Source organism: Pseudoliparis swirei, chromosome 10 (assembly GCF_029220125.1).
Source record: "Pseudoliparis swirei isolate HS2019 ecotype Mariana Trench chromosome 10, NWPU_hadal_v1, whole genome shotgun sequence".
Classification (NCBI taxonomy): domain Eukaryota; kingdom Metazoa; phylum Chordata; class Actinopteri; order Perciformes; family Liparidae; genus Pseudoliparis; species Pseudoliparis swirei.
This window is the reverse complement of record NC_079397.1, coordinates 16,678,273-16,694,579: the sequence shown is the minus strand read 5'-3', so window position 1 is coordinate 16,694,579 and position 16,307 is coordinate 16,678,273. Positions and strand designations below refer to the sequence as shown.

General features: G+C 45.3%; 1 protein-coding gene across 1 annotated transcript; it reads left to right on the top strand.

The window, feature by feature from the left end:
- The first annotated feature begins 1,392 nt into the window (after window positions 1-1,392).
- On the top strand, window positions 1,393-13,808 carry msrb3 (methionine sulfoxide reductase B3). The gene is made up of 7 exons (XM_056424830.1): window positions 1,393-1,636; window positions 5,282-5,374; window positions 10,776-10,873; window positions 11,675-11,754; window positions 11,854-11,882; window positions 12,791-12,888; window positions 13,058-13,808. Exons 1-7 carry the CDS (start codon window positions 1,408-1,410, stop codon window positions 13,238-13,240), a joined length of 810 nt encoding a protein of 269 aa, XP_056280805.1. The 5' UTR covers window positions 1,393-1,407; the 3' UTR covers window positions 13,241-13,808.
- The last annotated feature ends 2,499 nt before the right edge of the window (window positions 13,809-16,307 follow it).

Below are 16,307 nucleotides of genomic sequence, written 5' to 3'. Positions count from 1 at the left end.
TCTGTGATTATACAGTTCTGCCACTGATTAAAAAAACATTATTAAACTGTTCTCAAAATAATGACTTATATATATATATTGTTTTATGTATAAAACCAAACAGACCATTTATATATGATATGATAAACCTTTATTCATCCCACAGTGGGGAAATTTCAAAAATCACAGCAGCGGTATATTATACACATGTATATGTATGCATACTATATATGTGTATTTTTTATATATATATATGTGTGTATTGATATGTGTATATTTATTTGTATATATATATTTATATTAGGGCTGTCAGCGTTAACGCGTTAATCTATGCGATTAATTTGGCCGCGTTAACGCACTAAAATATTTTAACGCAACTTTGTTTACTTCCGGTGTTCGTTGAAGTTTTTACACTCAAACAGAGTGTCAAACCGCGGCAGTACGGTTTAACACTGTTTCCGTTTTTAAAACAATTATTTTTCCGCGAAAATAAGGAGCAGAAATCAGTTTAAACTCGTGGATGAATCAGTCGGGTTTCCTCCTGCTCTCCTTCCTCCCGTTTCCCCCTCTGAGACACAGAGGAACGGAGGGGCGACGTGTCGGGTGACGCCGCGGAAAGAACTCGACACACGAAACCTTCAACGTGATTGGTCAATCCGTTTGTCTGTCAACATTTTGGGGAAAAAACAACCAATGAACACTCAGTAAATCACAAAGGACCTCCCACCTCACATGTTAGGCTCATTTAGCAGCCTGTCAGTCAGAGAACCAGAGAACACGGCACGAGGACAATGAGCCTCATTGAATAGAGCTGAGATTGTTCTGGAATGTTTGATGTAGAACACGGGGGTATGTGTCATATGCAAACGCCTTTAAAAGGTGATTTTTTTTTTTTTTTTTTAATGTATAAAATGCCCCCAGCCTCCAGAGGGTGAACAGGACATATGTGAATGTCAGTCAGTTACCAAGGCCACTGGTTCTGCTGTTGTTCAGTGTTAAAGATGACAGGACCAATGGGGTCTCAATATATATATATTTTTTACTAATCTGATGTTTCACTGAAGAAACAATTTATCATCCACAATATTAAATACCTCGCTGGCACTTTATAGGTAGGAGCCTCTTTGAAACACAGCTCTGTGTGAAGTTTGGTCTTTAAAAAGAATGAACTTTTAACTTTTAACTTTTAATTGCGATTAATTGCGATTAATCGCGATTAATTAATCGCAATTTCAAAATGTGCGATTAATTAGTTAATTTTTTTAAATCGATTGACAGCCCTAATTTATATATATATGTGTGTATATATATATTTGTTTATATATATGTGTGTATATATATATTTGTATAGATGTGTGTATATATATATATATATATATATATATATAAAAGGTAAAGTACTCTACCGGAACATCAGAAGTAGTTTTAATGGAGCTGCTGCTTCGCTTCATTGCTGCTGAAGCTTCCACTGTGACGTCACGAGGCCGGGTGCTGGCCATAATTGGAGATGTGCGGGAGCTCTGTTGTTCTGCACACGCGCACGCGCGCCTCAGCCTCGCCTGTATCCGAACCGTCTGCGTGCACCACACCGGCAGAACAACGCTGGAGGCGCGGAGATTCACTGCGAACGTCGCCGTCCTGCTGCTGTTTGTTTCGGGTAAGTTCGGCAATGTACGGAGTAACTCGCGGAGCTACGAAAGGACCGATAGTCACAGTGACACGGAGCATATGTTAGCTAGCTTAGAAACAATACTCTTCTTTTTCAGCACGGATTGCCAACCTGTCAGATAAGTACTGTGTTAAGTTGCTGTTACTTCTGGGCTCCAAATAACTCTTACCATGTAGCGCCCGACGACTTTGACCTGTCACGTAGGTAGCGTTAGTTACGTAGGTAGCGTTAGTTACGTAGCTAACGCCAGCGGAGTAGACGCGATCAAGGAGCAAGGTAACAAATTACCTCCTAACGGCTAAGCATAACCTCTGTGGTAAACGTCACGGGGCCAAGGAAAGATGGGAAGGAGAAGTCTTGAGGAGTTAGGAAAAGTGAACTCCACTTTCACTAAGCTACGTAGTTATGATGCGGAAGCAGGCGGATGTAACTGCCTCTTGCAACAGCGCCACTAGTCCTACGACACCTCGTTGTGGCCTGAAACGGTACTGCATCTTCTCCATAACTCACACTTTACTCGATATTCTCATATCAATTTGTGTGACTTTTAGCCCACATTTCTTTTTACAATTTGAATGTTAAATGCCTGCTATAGAACGGGTCTGTTGTAGCAGTCATGACGTCATCCCTTCTGTCCCACAGAGGGTCTAACCTTTACCTATGAGATGTTTGGCATCTGGCACCCACAGTGTTAAAACCGGTGTGTGTTGTAACTGTGGCTCTGTGGCCCCTCGGGGGGGCTTCAGTCGTCGTGCTGCTGCCAGCACCAGAATATGTGGTCATTGTTTGGTTTTGGAGTTGTGCGGCTGACCTCATTCCACGAGCAGATGAGTTGCACGGAGCCGAGAAACGGAGAGAGCACGGAAAGAAACGACACCTGAAAGTATAGGTGAGCTTCTTCCTCAGGGGACGATGGCCGTGTGGGGAGTTATATCCTAAAGCACGACCGCAGAGGATGCTGGGAAACGGAGAGTAAGAAGGTTTTAAATGATTCACGAGGGCTTTGCAAACGTTTCGTTCAGGAGGAAATGGATTCAACATTTGTAACTAATCATAAATACGCATTGAGAAAAGTCCATGGAATACCCTTTTCATATTTTGTTGAGAGTACGAACCGTAGGGATGAAGCTTAAAATGCTTATAGACTCTAAATCATGTGGGGAAAGAATAATGGGACTCAATTTAGTATAACGCCTGTCTGAAGCATGACAGGAGAACATATTGTCATAGTATCATAGATAAGTGGCGGTCCTCAGGGGGCGACTCCTCTGGTTGCATAGAAGTCTCTGCTTCATGTCTTAAAGCTGCATTCTCTCCTAACCACAAGGGGGCGACTGCTCTGGTTGTATAGAAGTCTATGCTTCATGTGTTAATGCTGCATTCTCTCTACTGACCACCAGGGCGCGACTCCTCTAGTTGTATTGAAGTATATATAAATGACTTGATTTATTCCCTCAAACATTATAAACAAGAGTTTATGTCTCAATCTCTAGTTTCAAGTCTTCTTCTATACAGCGTGATCAGTAATCGATAGACCACACATCGTGGTACGCTTTAGCTCAGAACCCTCACTCCGCGTTAACTTCTGTTCATTGATTGGGGAAAAACAAAACAAGAAGTCGACGGTGAAATTGCCGAAGTCGATGCTTGAAAACTTGAGTCCGCTTGTGAAATACTGCCTTGTCTAAACCCTGGTCTTGTTTAGGCTCCTCCCCTCACATCACCTGCACTGCGTGTCTGTGAGATCTCATTTCAACTGCATGGTTGAGCACCCGAGCGACTCCAGTCCTTTTTTGTTTTTGACCGTTCATGTTCCTCTTGGCTCTTTGTCTGGCTTTGGATATGCGTCTCTATCATGTGACCGCTGTCGTCCAACCTTCATCTGGTGATCAGGCTGAAGCCCTGAAAATGTACTTATACACTACTGTTCAAAAGTTTGGGGTCACTTAGAAATGTCCTTATTTTTCAAAGAAAAGCTCTGTTTTTTTCGATAAAGATACCATTAAATGAATCATAAATACTCTCTACATAGTTAATGTGTACATGACTATTCTCTGGTGTTAATGAAGTCTCTCCAGAGGTGTGTAGAGGCCCATCTCCAGTGTTCTAGTGGTACATTGTGTTATCGCCTTAGAAGACTAGCGGAGGGGTAGAAAACCCTTGAAAACCCTTAGTATGTGAGCGCAGCTGAAAACAGTTATGCTGCTGAGAGAAGCTATACAACTGGCCTTCCTTTGAGCCACAAGTTTAAAGAACAAAATTAATATTTCAAGTAATAATCATTATTTCTAACCTTGTGAATGTCGTGACTATATTTTCTATTCATATGATAAATAAAAGTGAGTTTTCATGGAAAACACAACATTGTCTGGGTGACTCCACACTTTTGAACGCTGGTGTATATTCATAAATCAATCATCCTTTTTAATTATTCATTGTGTCTATAATAGAAAAAAGCCACAATTGCGTCTATACAGAAAGCCAAAGGAACGGTCAATAAATCTATTTAATAATTCACCCTCTCTGCTTCTTCCCGTCCGTCTCTCTCCTCCTTCCCGTCCGTCTCTCTCCTTCCTGTCTGTCTCTCTCCTCCTTCCCGTCCGTCTCTCTCCTCCTTCCCGTCTGTCTCTATCCTCCTTCCCGTCTGTCTCTCGCCTCCTTCCCGTCCGTCTCTCTCCTCCTTCCCATCCGTCTCTCTCCTTCCTGTCTGTCTCTCTCCTCCTTCCCGTCCGTCTCTCTCCTCCTTCCCGTCCGTCTCTCTCCTCCTTCCCGTCCGTCTCTCTCCTTCCCGTCCGTCTCTCTCCTTCCCGTCTGTCTCTCTCCTCCTTCCCGTCTGTCTCTTTCCTCCTTCCCGTCTGTCTCTCTCCTCCTTCCCGTCTGTCTCTCTCCTCCTTCCCGTCCGTCTCTCTCCTTCCTGTCTGTCTCTCTCCTCCTTCCCGTCCGTCTCTCTCCTCCTTCCCGTCTGTCTCTCTCCTCCTTCCCGTCTGTCTCTCTCCTCCTTCCCGTCTGTCTCTCTCCTCCTTCCCGGCTGTCTCTCTCCTCCTTCCCGTCCGTCTCTCTCCTCCTTCCCGTCTGTCTCTCTCCTCCTTCCCGTCTGTCTCTTTCCTCCTTCCCGTCCGTCTCTCTCCTTCCCGTCTGTCTCTCTCCTCCTTCCCGTCTGTCTCTTTCCTCCTTCCCGTCTGTCTCTTTCCTCCTTCCCGTCTGTCTCTTTCCTCCTTCCCGTCTGTCTCTCTCCTCCTTCCCGTCTGTCTCTCTCCTCCTTCCCGTCCGTCTCTCTCCTTCCTGTCTGTCTCTCTCCTCCTTCCCGTCCGTCTCTCTCCTCCTTCCCGTCTGTCTCTCTCCTCCTTCCCGTCTGTCTCTCTCCTCCTTCCCGTCTGTCTCTCTCCTCCTTCCCGTCCGTCTCTCCTCCTTCCTGTCTGTCTCTCTCCTCCTTCCCCTCCGTCTCTCCTCCTTCCGTCCGTCTCTCTCCTCCTTCCTGTCTGTCTCTCTCCTCCTTCCCGTCCGTCTCTCTCCTCCTTCCCCTCCGTCTCTCTCCTTCCTGTCTGTCTCTCTGCTCCTTCCCGTCCATCTCTCTCCTTCCTGTCTCTCTCTCTCCTCCCGTCCGTCTCTCTCCTCCCCTCTGTCTCTCTCCAGTGTGTCTCATGGCCGTCCTCTTGAGACGTGGTCTCTCGGCCGCCCTGCATCGTGCCCTCGGCCGCCCCCCCCCACCGCCTGCTGCTCTCCTAGGTAGAGTAACCTGTGGCTGTGGCCTGGTGTGACTCTCTTTCGTCCTCTCTGTGTCTTTTTCTCTTCTTCATCCCCCCCTCTCTCTCTTTCTCGCTCTCTCTCTGCCGGCTAAAAACAACAACGCCCGTGGATTTCACCCCTGCGTGTCTCATCCGTTCTGAGTGGTAGTCTGCGGTGTGGAAGTCTGAATGTATATTACATGAGACCAAATGTTAAGTTTGCTTACGTTTACATTTCACCGCAAAACCTTGGAGTCAGCCTCTTGCAACGTCGGAAATCACGAGGGCAAAGGTCAAAACTGGCCCTCAGAAATGTAATTTGGCCCCTGATGTCACGAGGAGAGGGGCAACTAATGCCCCCATGATTTCCTCTAATAATTCTGATGATTTAATCGCGCTTTGCTTTTGTTCTTTGTTGTGTCTGTCGCTCTGTACTTCCTGATTTTGAATTATAAAAAAACAAAGCAATATTTTATAATTGTTAATAGTTGTTTAAAAAATTTAGTAACAATAAATAACCAGAAAGAAATAAGAATACAATTTAATATTTTTCTTTGATTCGTGTTTTCTGTTTGTTTTTTTTTCAAAAAAATCTAAGAAAACACTTTGAATGTGTAGACTACTGCCTAATAGTCTTATTATTGTCTAATTGTCTAATAGTCTTATTATTGCCTAATAGTCTTATTACTGCCTAATAGACTTATTATTGCCTAATAGTCTTATTACTGCCTAATAGTCTTATTACTGCCTAATAGTCTTATTATTGCCGAATAGTCTTATTATTGCCTAATAGTCTTATTACTGCCTAATAGTCTTATAATTGCCAAATAGTCTTATTACTGCCTAATAGTCTTATTACTGCCTAATAGTCTTATTATTGTCTAATAGTCTTATTGTTTAATAGTCTTATTACTGCCTAATAGTCTTATTGCCTAATAGTCTTATTATTGCCTAATAGTCTTAATTCAATTCAATTCAGTTTCAATTCAGTTTATTTGTATAGCCCAATTTCACAAATTACAAATTTGTCTCGGAGTGCTTTACAATCTGTACACATAGACATCCCTGCCCCAAAACCTCACATCGGACCAGGAAAAACTCCCAAATAACCATTCAGGGGGGAAAAAAAGGGAAGAAACCTGCAGGAGAGCAACAGAGGAGGATCCCTCTCCTAGGATGGACAGAACAATAGATGTAATGTGTACAGAAGGACAGATTTAGAGTTAAAATACATTCAATGAATATGACAGTGTATGAATAGTTCATAGTAGGCATATTCCACGATGGAGACCTCCACGATCCATCAGGCAGATGGCGGTGGGGAGGAGGAGTCTCAACAGGACAGTGGGCGTGTCATGAGCAGGAATTCCACGACCCAGACGATCCATCAGGCAGATGGATCTATGCCGTCTCATAGGGTCCGATGACCCCATGAGACGTAAAGTCAAAAGGACTTCCGGGAGAAAGCAGAGTTAGTAACGTGTGATTGAGAGATGAAAATTCATCATAAGGAGAGAAAAAGAGGAGATAGGTACTCAGTGCATCCTAACGTCCCCGGCAGCTATAAGCCTATAGCAGCATATCAAGGGGCTGGACCAGGTGAACCTGATTCAGCCTAACTATAAGCTCTGTCAAGAGGAAGGTCTTAAGTCTACTCTTAAGCGAGGTGACTGTGTCTGCCTCCCGGACTGAAATTGGAAGCTGGTTCCATAAAGAGGAGCTTGATAACTAAAGGCTCTGGCTCCATTCTACTTTTTAAGACTCTAGGAACTACAAGTAGTCCGCATTTAGTGAGTGTAGCTCTCTAGTGGGCAATATGGCGACAAGCTCCTTAAGATATGATGGAGCATCACCAATCAAGGCTTTATGCGTTAAGAGAAGAATTTTAAAAGTGATTCTTGATTTTACTGGGAGCCAGTGCAGAGCAGCTAGTGCAGGAGTGATGTGATCTCTTTTCTTAGTTTTAGTGAGAACACGAGCTGCAGCATTCTGGATCAACTGGAGGGACCTAAGAGATTTATTAGAGCAGCCTGATAATAAGGAGTTGCAGTAATCCAGTCTCAACGCGTGAACCAATTTTTCTGCATCTTTTTGAGACAAGATGTGCCTGATTTTTGAAATATTACGTAGATGAAAGAATGCAGTCCTTGAGATTTGCTTTACGTGGGAGTTAAAGGACAAGTCCCGATCAAAGATAACGCCAAGATTCTTGCCTGATACTGCCTGATAGTCTTATTACTGCCTAATAGTCTTATTATTGCCTAATAGTCTTATTATTGCTATTTTTATGACAATTGCTCATATCCTGTAAGCCTAAATGAGTATATTTATTAATTTTGAACAAAGGTTAAAGGTTATTTCACAAGTTTCCAAATTTCTTTTTAAATGCCCCTGGTTGAAGTCAGTGGGGGGGGGGAATTGCCCCCTAAAAACATGTACATTTCCTCCCCTGGTCTCTTACTCAACAAGGACAAAGGAAAAATGGCACAAAATAAATGGTCGTCCCAGTTCTGCTGGAAGGACAGAACCAGCTAAATGTCAAAATGTGGTCCGTCTCCGAGGTGAGCCCAGAGCGACGTTCTGATGAGGAGAAACCAGCCTTCAAATGTCAAACGTGCACATAGACGCAACAATAACCTGAGGTCTTGTGTACCTGTAGAGATGCAATGTGTCCACATGCTTATGGTCATGTTGTGTGTATCTTATATATTACTTATGTTGACGTGTCTTGTTTTGGATTGACTTTTGATTCACGCATATTTAGTGAAGGTGTGAAATGGCAAAATACACCGTCAGATTCCTCTAATAGTCCATCAGTAGGAACCGCTACGGAAGCCCGAGAGGGCCATGACGATGCATTTTGTAAGTCTGATCGAAATAGTTTTCAGGACCAGGAAAAAAGGTTAAACAAGGACTCTGTTTCTGTCTCGTTGAGCAGTATTTAATGAGTTACCTCAGATGTCTAACGCCATAATGGCTTTTCAGCTCCTATTTGCACAGTTTGATGGAAGCAAAGCACAATATGGACGGGGGATTAAAAAAAAAACAAGCGGAGTGTACATGTTTTCATGATGGTATGAGGGGTCGTCGAATGTTTCTGGTTCTATTCTCTACAACGACTTGGATTTTTTTTGTTTTTATGTTGTTGAAAAGTTGATTGAGCAATTAATTCCTTTTTTTATTTCACTGTGACTTGTTTGTCCACCTCCAGCTGAAAGCATAAACTACACTGTATACATTACTGTTCAAAAGTTTGGGTACACTTAGAAATGTCCTTGTTTTTCAAAGTAAAGCTCTGTTTTTTTCAATGAAGATAACATTAAATGAATCATAAATACCCTCTCTGCATAGTTAATGTGTACATGACTATTCTCTGGTGTTTAATGAAGTCTCTACAGAGGTGTGTAGAGGCCCATCTCCAGTGTTCTAGTGGTACATTGTGTTATCGCCTTAGAAGACTAGCGGAGGGGTAGAAAACCCTTGAAAACCCTTTTTATGTGAGCGCAGCTGAAAACGGTTATGCTGGTGAGAGAAGCTATAAAACTGGCCTTCCTTTGAGCCACAAGTTTGAAGAACAACATTAATATTTACAATAAAAATCCTTATCTCTAACCTTGTGAATGTCTTGACTATATTTTCTATTAATTTGATACATAAAAGTGAGTAAAAAAAAAAAGTGAGACCCCTAACTTTTGAACCACAGTGTGTATATAGACCGTAATGAAGGGATGAGTTTGCCGTCCAATCAGGATGAAGTATCAATATGTGTTTGTTCTAATGTCCTTCATGTCTGTTAACCAACAGCCTTCAAACTCTGCATTAACAGTGGGAACCTCAAACGGACTCATCTCGTCTTCGATGGCGTTCATGACCTTGACCCGTGTTCTCCCTCTGCTCCCCTTCCTCCAGCCTAGTCCTCGGCTGTCAGGTGTTTGGGTTCTCCTGGTGGTTTGGAGTACCGCTCTCTCTCTCTCTCTCTCTCTCTCTCTCCAGCAGCCATGTCGGGCTTCAACCTGCTGCATCTAATAACCAAGGGCCAGCCTGTAGCTCTGAGGTCCTGCAGTCTCCCCTCAGGTCCACTGACTCTGGGTGTTGTGTGCCTGCTGTGCTTTGCCTCCCTGAGGTGTAACACCTGGCTGGTGTGTCGGCATGTCTTTACCACGCGTGTTCACGATGACGTGAGCCCCCCTTTTCACTTCCTTTCCTCACTTTTGCAAATCTTTGCAGCAAACGGTGTGTGCGTGAGTAAAAGGTACGAGAGGTTCCGAAGTTGGTATTCCAAAAAAAATCAATCCAGTATTGAGGGAGACCGCTGCAATCTCCCTCAATAAACCCTCCGGAGAAACAAAGCCTTTTTTCTTTCCCTTCTGACTTCATCTCGTCGATCATGTTGTCCGACCAAGCAAGTCGAGGAGACGTTCATCCACGGTGTCTAAATCGGCTGAATATTCATCCTTGACATTGAGAAATCTTCGAGATAACACGATGCCGTTTCCGTCTTTTTGGCTTCTGGTAACAAAATCCCCTCTTGCAAGATTTTGGAACGAGACTTCTCCTTGAGAGAGACTCGGTTGGACTGTCAGAGAGAGATCGGTAACAGTGAAAAGTCTCCGTGGGGTTCTCTCCAGGTTATCAGACACTGAGCACAAAACAGGCGTTGCCCTCTAAGGCCTCAACATTCTCAAAGGCTTTGAAACGGCTCTGTTTCACACCAGTGGGGGCTCCTGAGGTGCTGGTCTAAGATCCAAACATTCGTGTCATGGGCGACCCGAGACATCTTCAGGGTACCTTTTTCTATCCAGCATCGGTTGAGCGTACTGCTCTCCTCGTGCTGCTTTCAGGGCCAACGGAATAACCACGTGACTCACGCTTTGCTTTCTTGCATGCACCGATTGTTGTGGTTCTGTTTTAACTTTAATGTTGATTTAAAAAAAAAACCTTCTTGCTTCCTTTTTGTGTTTGTTTGTTTTTTGGACAAAAACAAGATATGTTGATCACAGTTAGCTTCTGAAGATATGACATTTGTATTTTAACTCCAGTTTTGACTAAAGACATATTTATCATGTCAGAATAAAGGAACCTAAACAGCTCACATCATCCAGTTTATGCTGATTAGCTGGCAGTAACACACACACACACACACACACATGCAGGGACTTCTTCTTCTTCTCCTGTCCAATATCTTCAGACAAATACCTGCATTTTAATTATGCGGTAAGCTAATTTTGTTGGCCTCTACTTTGTTAAACCTTCCTCCGACTCAACATCACGTTTTGTTCGTAGATAAATAGCTGAAATGAAGTGGTAGTGTCAGGGTGATTTAGTGTAAGGGTGATTATTTTCCCCTGGTGCCGTCAGAAGATCTGCATAGTTCATACTTTGTTGTCCCTTCTTCCCACCAGGAGCATGTAGGACGAAGAAGACGTGGCCGGTGAGCTTCCCTCAGGAGGAGCTGAAGAGAATGAACTCACGGCACAGTACGCGTGACCCAGGAGAGGAACCGAGGGAGAGGAAGGGCGCCCCACGCCAAGCAGGACGCTTTGGTATTCGTTCAATGTTGCCGCGTAATGTTGGATGTTGTCGTGTTGCGTTCAATGTTGTTGTTTATAGTTAAATTTTGTCGTGTTTAGTTTAATGTTGCGTTCAATGTTGTCGTGTAACGTTCAATGTTGTCGTTTATAGTTACATTTGGTTGTGTTTAGTTCAATGTTGTCGTGTAACGTTGAATGTTGTTGCGTTCAATGTTGTCGTTTATAGTTACATTTGGTTGTGTTTAGTTCAATGTTGTCGTGTAGCGTTGAATGTTGTCGTGTTGCGTTCAATGTTGTCGTTTATAGTTACATTTTATTGTGTTTAGTTCAATGTTGTCCTGTTGCGTTCAATGTTGTCGTGTTGCGTTCAATGTTGTCGTGTTGCGTTCAATGTTGTTGTGTTCAATGTCTTCAGTTAACAATATTCATTATCTTTCTGTCCATATTGTTTGTTTTTATCTCAGTAATCTTTTATAATGAACTCTCCTCCGATGACGACCTTCAGCAGTTTTCTGTTTGACCTTTCATTCTTTCATGTTTATTTAATCGGGACAAAAACAATGTACGTTGATATTTTCAGAACGATTATTTCATGCAACGCATCGCAGCAAATAACTGGTGCTTAAATCTTTATGACCATATGAAGCTTCTACAGTCAAAACATAAATATATAATCTATGTTTTCCTCTGACAACAGCATGTTGCAAACATAACTATTCCTCTTCTGTCCATTTTCACTCACAACATTACATTTTATGGTTGTTTTCCACAGTGCCTCCAGTGGAGGCTTCACTCATCATAAAGATGAGGGCTCCTACACCTGTGTTGTGTGTGGGGCCGTGCTGTTCAGGTACGGTAACAATAATCCACTGCACTATAAAAGCAACAGGAGAAAGATATTTAAACAATGAAATGAACAAACGCTTTCATATTTTTGTCTTCCCTGTAGCTCGAACACTAAATTTGACTCTGGGTCGGGTAAGTGGAACCTCTCTGAAACACGCTTTCATCTTCACAATGTTTGTGAATGTATATGAATGATGATATTTGCTCATCATTCACCTCGTATTTATATATTTATTTTTATTTATTTATATATATAAATATATTTTTAGTTATATTTATTTCTTTATACATACATGATATTTACATATATATTTTATTTATTTATATATGTTTATTTATAAATATTTAATTATGTATTTAGTTATATATATTTATCTAGTTGTATTTATATATATGTTTTTCTTTTCTAGTTTTATCTTTATTTAGTTATATATGTGTTTATATATTTTTATATTTATTTATATAAATAGATTTATATTTATTCATACATATATACTTTTTATTTATGTATTTAATTTATTTATATTTATTTAATTATATCTATATATAAACAAACTGTTTCCCTTGTTTGGGCGTTGAACTCTCCTTCACTTTCACGAACTGATCTCCACTGACTCATCATCGTGTGCTGAATCCTTTCCCCTCATGGGCCTTCATGTCTCGGTCATGGAGGTCATGGAGCTTGTTGAGCATCAGTTTCTGCTCTGAACCTTCTGAGCTGTCCGTTGAGTGTCGTCCCGGACCAGCCAGCAGGGGGCGCTGCCCCCTCATCTGCACATCACCTACCAGACCTGTTCCAGGATCACTGCTTAGAGTTCTGGGTTGGAGCCTCTCTCTGGACACATGACAGGAACAATGGCTCAGAGCTGGTTTGGCAAACACAAATACTCAATATGGCACACAGTTAACGCTGGGAAATATTCATAACATTAGCTCCTCAGGACGCGGATGCGATGTCTTTAGTTGTGCCGGTGTTTATAAACCAAGCTATCGGACACGCTGATGTCATCCAGCATCCTAACGCCACGCCGTGTGTTCAGGTTGGCCGTCCTTCTCCGACCTCGTGAAGGAGGAGGCCGTCACCGGGTCGGATGACTTCTCCCACGGGATGCACCGAGTGGAGACCACCTGCAGCCAGGTACGCTGCAGACTCAGCCGCGTCCAAGCGGACGCTCGGAGAAGACAAAGAGCTTTGTAGAGTTTGTTTTGAGAGGCGTACAGGGCATCGTATTTCACAGTGAGTTGAATTGACTGATATTATCTGAGAGCCAATCGACTAACAGGATCTTTCCCGTTGGTGTTTTCAGTGCGGCGCTCACCTGGGTCACCTGTTCGACGACGGACCCAGACCCACGGGCAAACGCTACTGCATCAACTCGGCCTCCTTGGCTTTCCGGCCCAAAGACGGGGCCTCCCCCTCCCCCGCCCCCGTGGCCGAGGGCGGAGCCTCCGAGGGCGGAGCTGCGAGCGACGGGAAGGCGGAGCTCTGAAGGACACTCGTAGAACCGCAGCGAGAGTTTACACGCATGAAGTAGTTCTGTATTCTTTAAAGATCGAGCTGGTGAAGGAAGGAAGAAAGGAAGGGAAGGAAGGAAGGAAGGAGGAAAGCAAGCAAGGAAGGAAGGAGGAAAGCAAGGAAGAAAGAAAGGAGGGAAGGAAGGCAGGAAGGCGCTCAGGCCAGTGAGAATACCCTGAAGTATAATCTATCTCGAGGGGAACGTTCACGCTACCAAGACAGTCACAGTTGCCTTTAAGGAAACGACTTATTCCCTTCACTCCTTTTTAGTTTCCCTTTTTGGGCTGCTAATTTAAACACGGATGAAATGCTGTGTCGTAGTCGATGCACGTATATAAAACATAGAGCTTTTATATATTTTATTAGTCTATTTTCTAAGTGGTGTTTGATACTGAGACCGATACTGTGTCCTGTGGTCTTGAGGTCACTTCCTGTTTGTTCCTTTAGGTCTTTGCAGTCATAAATATAGAAACGTATTTTTCCGCTTGTGTTCACGGCTTCTAAACATACTGGAAGAATAAAATATGGAGAAAACATTCTGACTTTCTTGTCCCGTGTTCCTATCCCAACTATCACAAATTAGAAATTATGAAAGTTGAAAGTGAACGTTTTTTTCTTTTTCTATTTCTTGGGAGTTGTTCCAGATCCGATGTGAGAGGTCAAAGGTCAGGGATGCCGAGTGTGTACAGACTGTAAAGCCCTCTGAGGCAGATTTGTGATATTGGGATATATAAACTGAATTGAATCATTCATCCATTCAAACCCCGATGCGAGGTGTGTTTGGGGTGAAGTGTCTTGCCCAAGGACACGTCGACACGGACGAGCCGGGGAATCGAACCTCTGACTGAAGGACGACCCCGCTCTGCCACAGAGCCACTTGATGGGTGGTGTTGGGGCAGGTAGTAGATCGTTTGGGGGCTGGCCAACACCCCCCCCCCCCTCTCTGGAATCAGAACTAGGAGACACAAAGGAGGAGTTTGTCTTTCAGAGAAAATGGTATCACCGATGAGTGTGAGGGTCAGAGTGGGAACAGATTTCGGGAAGTGAGAGACGAGTTATTCTAAAAGGCGGTTTGGAATACGTGACATGGTCCTCTGGGTTAGTTCAGAGGCTTGGAGGGGCGGCGATCGGGTCATTGTGACCCTGGAGGCTCCGGGACCTCCTCTCTGTGCCCAGGGGCGGAATGACAAGGAAGCGGTCCAACGCTGAGCGCTGCTGTCGGGATGCTCTCCTCCAGACGGCCCCTGGAGATGAAGACGAGGCCCGTCGGGAGTTATTTATAGAAACGGAAGGATAACGGCGAGGCCTCGGCCCGATGGCTTCTGGACGGCGAGGACGTGTTCTGAGTCAAAGGGCGGCGCGAGAGTCCCCACTCTGAAATATAATATGGACCTGAAAAAGAAGACCGTGTTTGACGGACATCGTCCTTCACAGTAAGAGAGGACGGCACAGGCAGCGGGCCGCCTTCACTGAGGCACCATGAGACCACCATGAGGCCACCATGAGGCCACCATGAGGCACCATGAGGCCACCATGAGGCACCATGAGGCCACCATGAGGCACCATGAGGCACCATGAGGCACCATGAGGCCACCATGAGGGCACCATGAGGCCACCATGAGGCACCATGAGGCACCATGAGGCACCATGAGGCACCATGAGGCACCATGAGGCCACCATGAGGCACCATGAGGCACCATGAGGCCACCATGAGGCACCATGAGGCCACCATGAGGCCACCATGAGGGCACCATGAGGCCACCATGAGGCACCATGAGGCACCATGAGGCACCATGAGGCCACCATGAGGCACCATGAGGCACCATGAGGCCACCATGAGGCACCATGAGGCCACCATGAGGCACCATGAGGCCACCATGAGGGCACCATGAGGCACCATGAGACCACCATGAGGGCACCATGAGGCACCATGAGGCCACCATGAGGCACCATGAGGCCACCATGAGGCACCATGAGGCCACCATGAGGGCACCATGAGGCACCATGAGGCCACCATGAGGCACCATGAGGCACCATGAGGCACCATGAGGCCACCATGAGGCCACCATGAGGCCACCATGAGGCCACCATGAGGCCACCATGAGGCACCATGAGGCACCATGAGGGCACCATGAGGCACCATGAGGCCACCATGAGGCACCATGAGGCACCATGAGGCCACCATGAGACCACCATGAGGGCACCATGAGGCACCATGAGGCCACCATGAGGCACCATGAGGGCACCATGAGGCACCATGAGGGCACCATGAGGCACCATGAGGCCACCATGAGCCACCATGAGGCCACCATGAGACCACCATGAGGGCACCATGAGGCCACCATGAGGCACCATGAGGCACCATGAGGCACCATGAGGCACCATGAGGCACCATGAGGCCACCATGAGGCACCATGAGGCCACCATGAGGCACCATGAGGGCACCATGAGGCACCATGAGGCCACCATGAGGCCACCATGAGGCCACCATGAGGCACCATGAGACCACCATGAGGCACCATGAGGCACCATGAGGCACCATGAGGCACCATGAGACCACCATGAGGCACCATGAGGCCACCATGAGGCCACCATGAGGCACCATGAGGCACCATGAGGCACCATGAGGCCACCATGAGGCACCATGAGGCACCATGAGGCCACCATGAGGCACCATGAGGCCACCATGAGGCACCATGAGGCCACCATGAGGCACCATGAGGCACCATGAGGGCACCATGAGGCACCATGAGGCACCATGAGGCACCATGAGGCCACCATGAGGCACCATGAGGCCACCATGAGGCACCATGAGGCACCATGAGGCACCATGAGGCACCATGAGGCACCATGAGGCCACCATGAGGCCACCATGAGGCCACCATGAGGCCACCATGAGGCCACCATGAGGCACCATGAGGCACCATGAGGCCACCATCTTGTTCCTTCGTGTTGCTACAGCAGCCAAGAACGGAAAACCAGGAGTATCTCTCTCTCTCTCTCTCTCTCTAGAGATCTCACGGCGTCTCTTCTTCACTCCT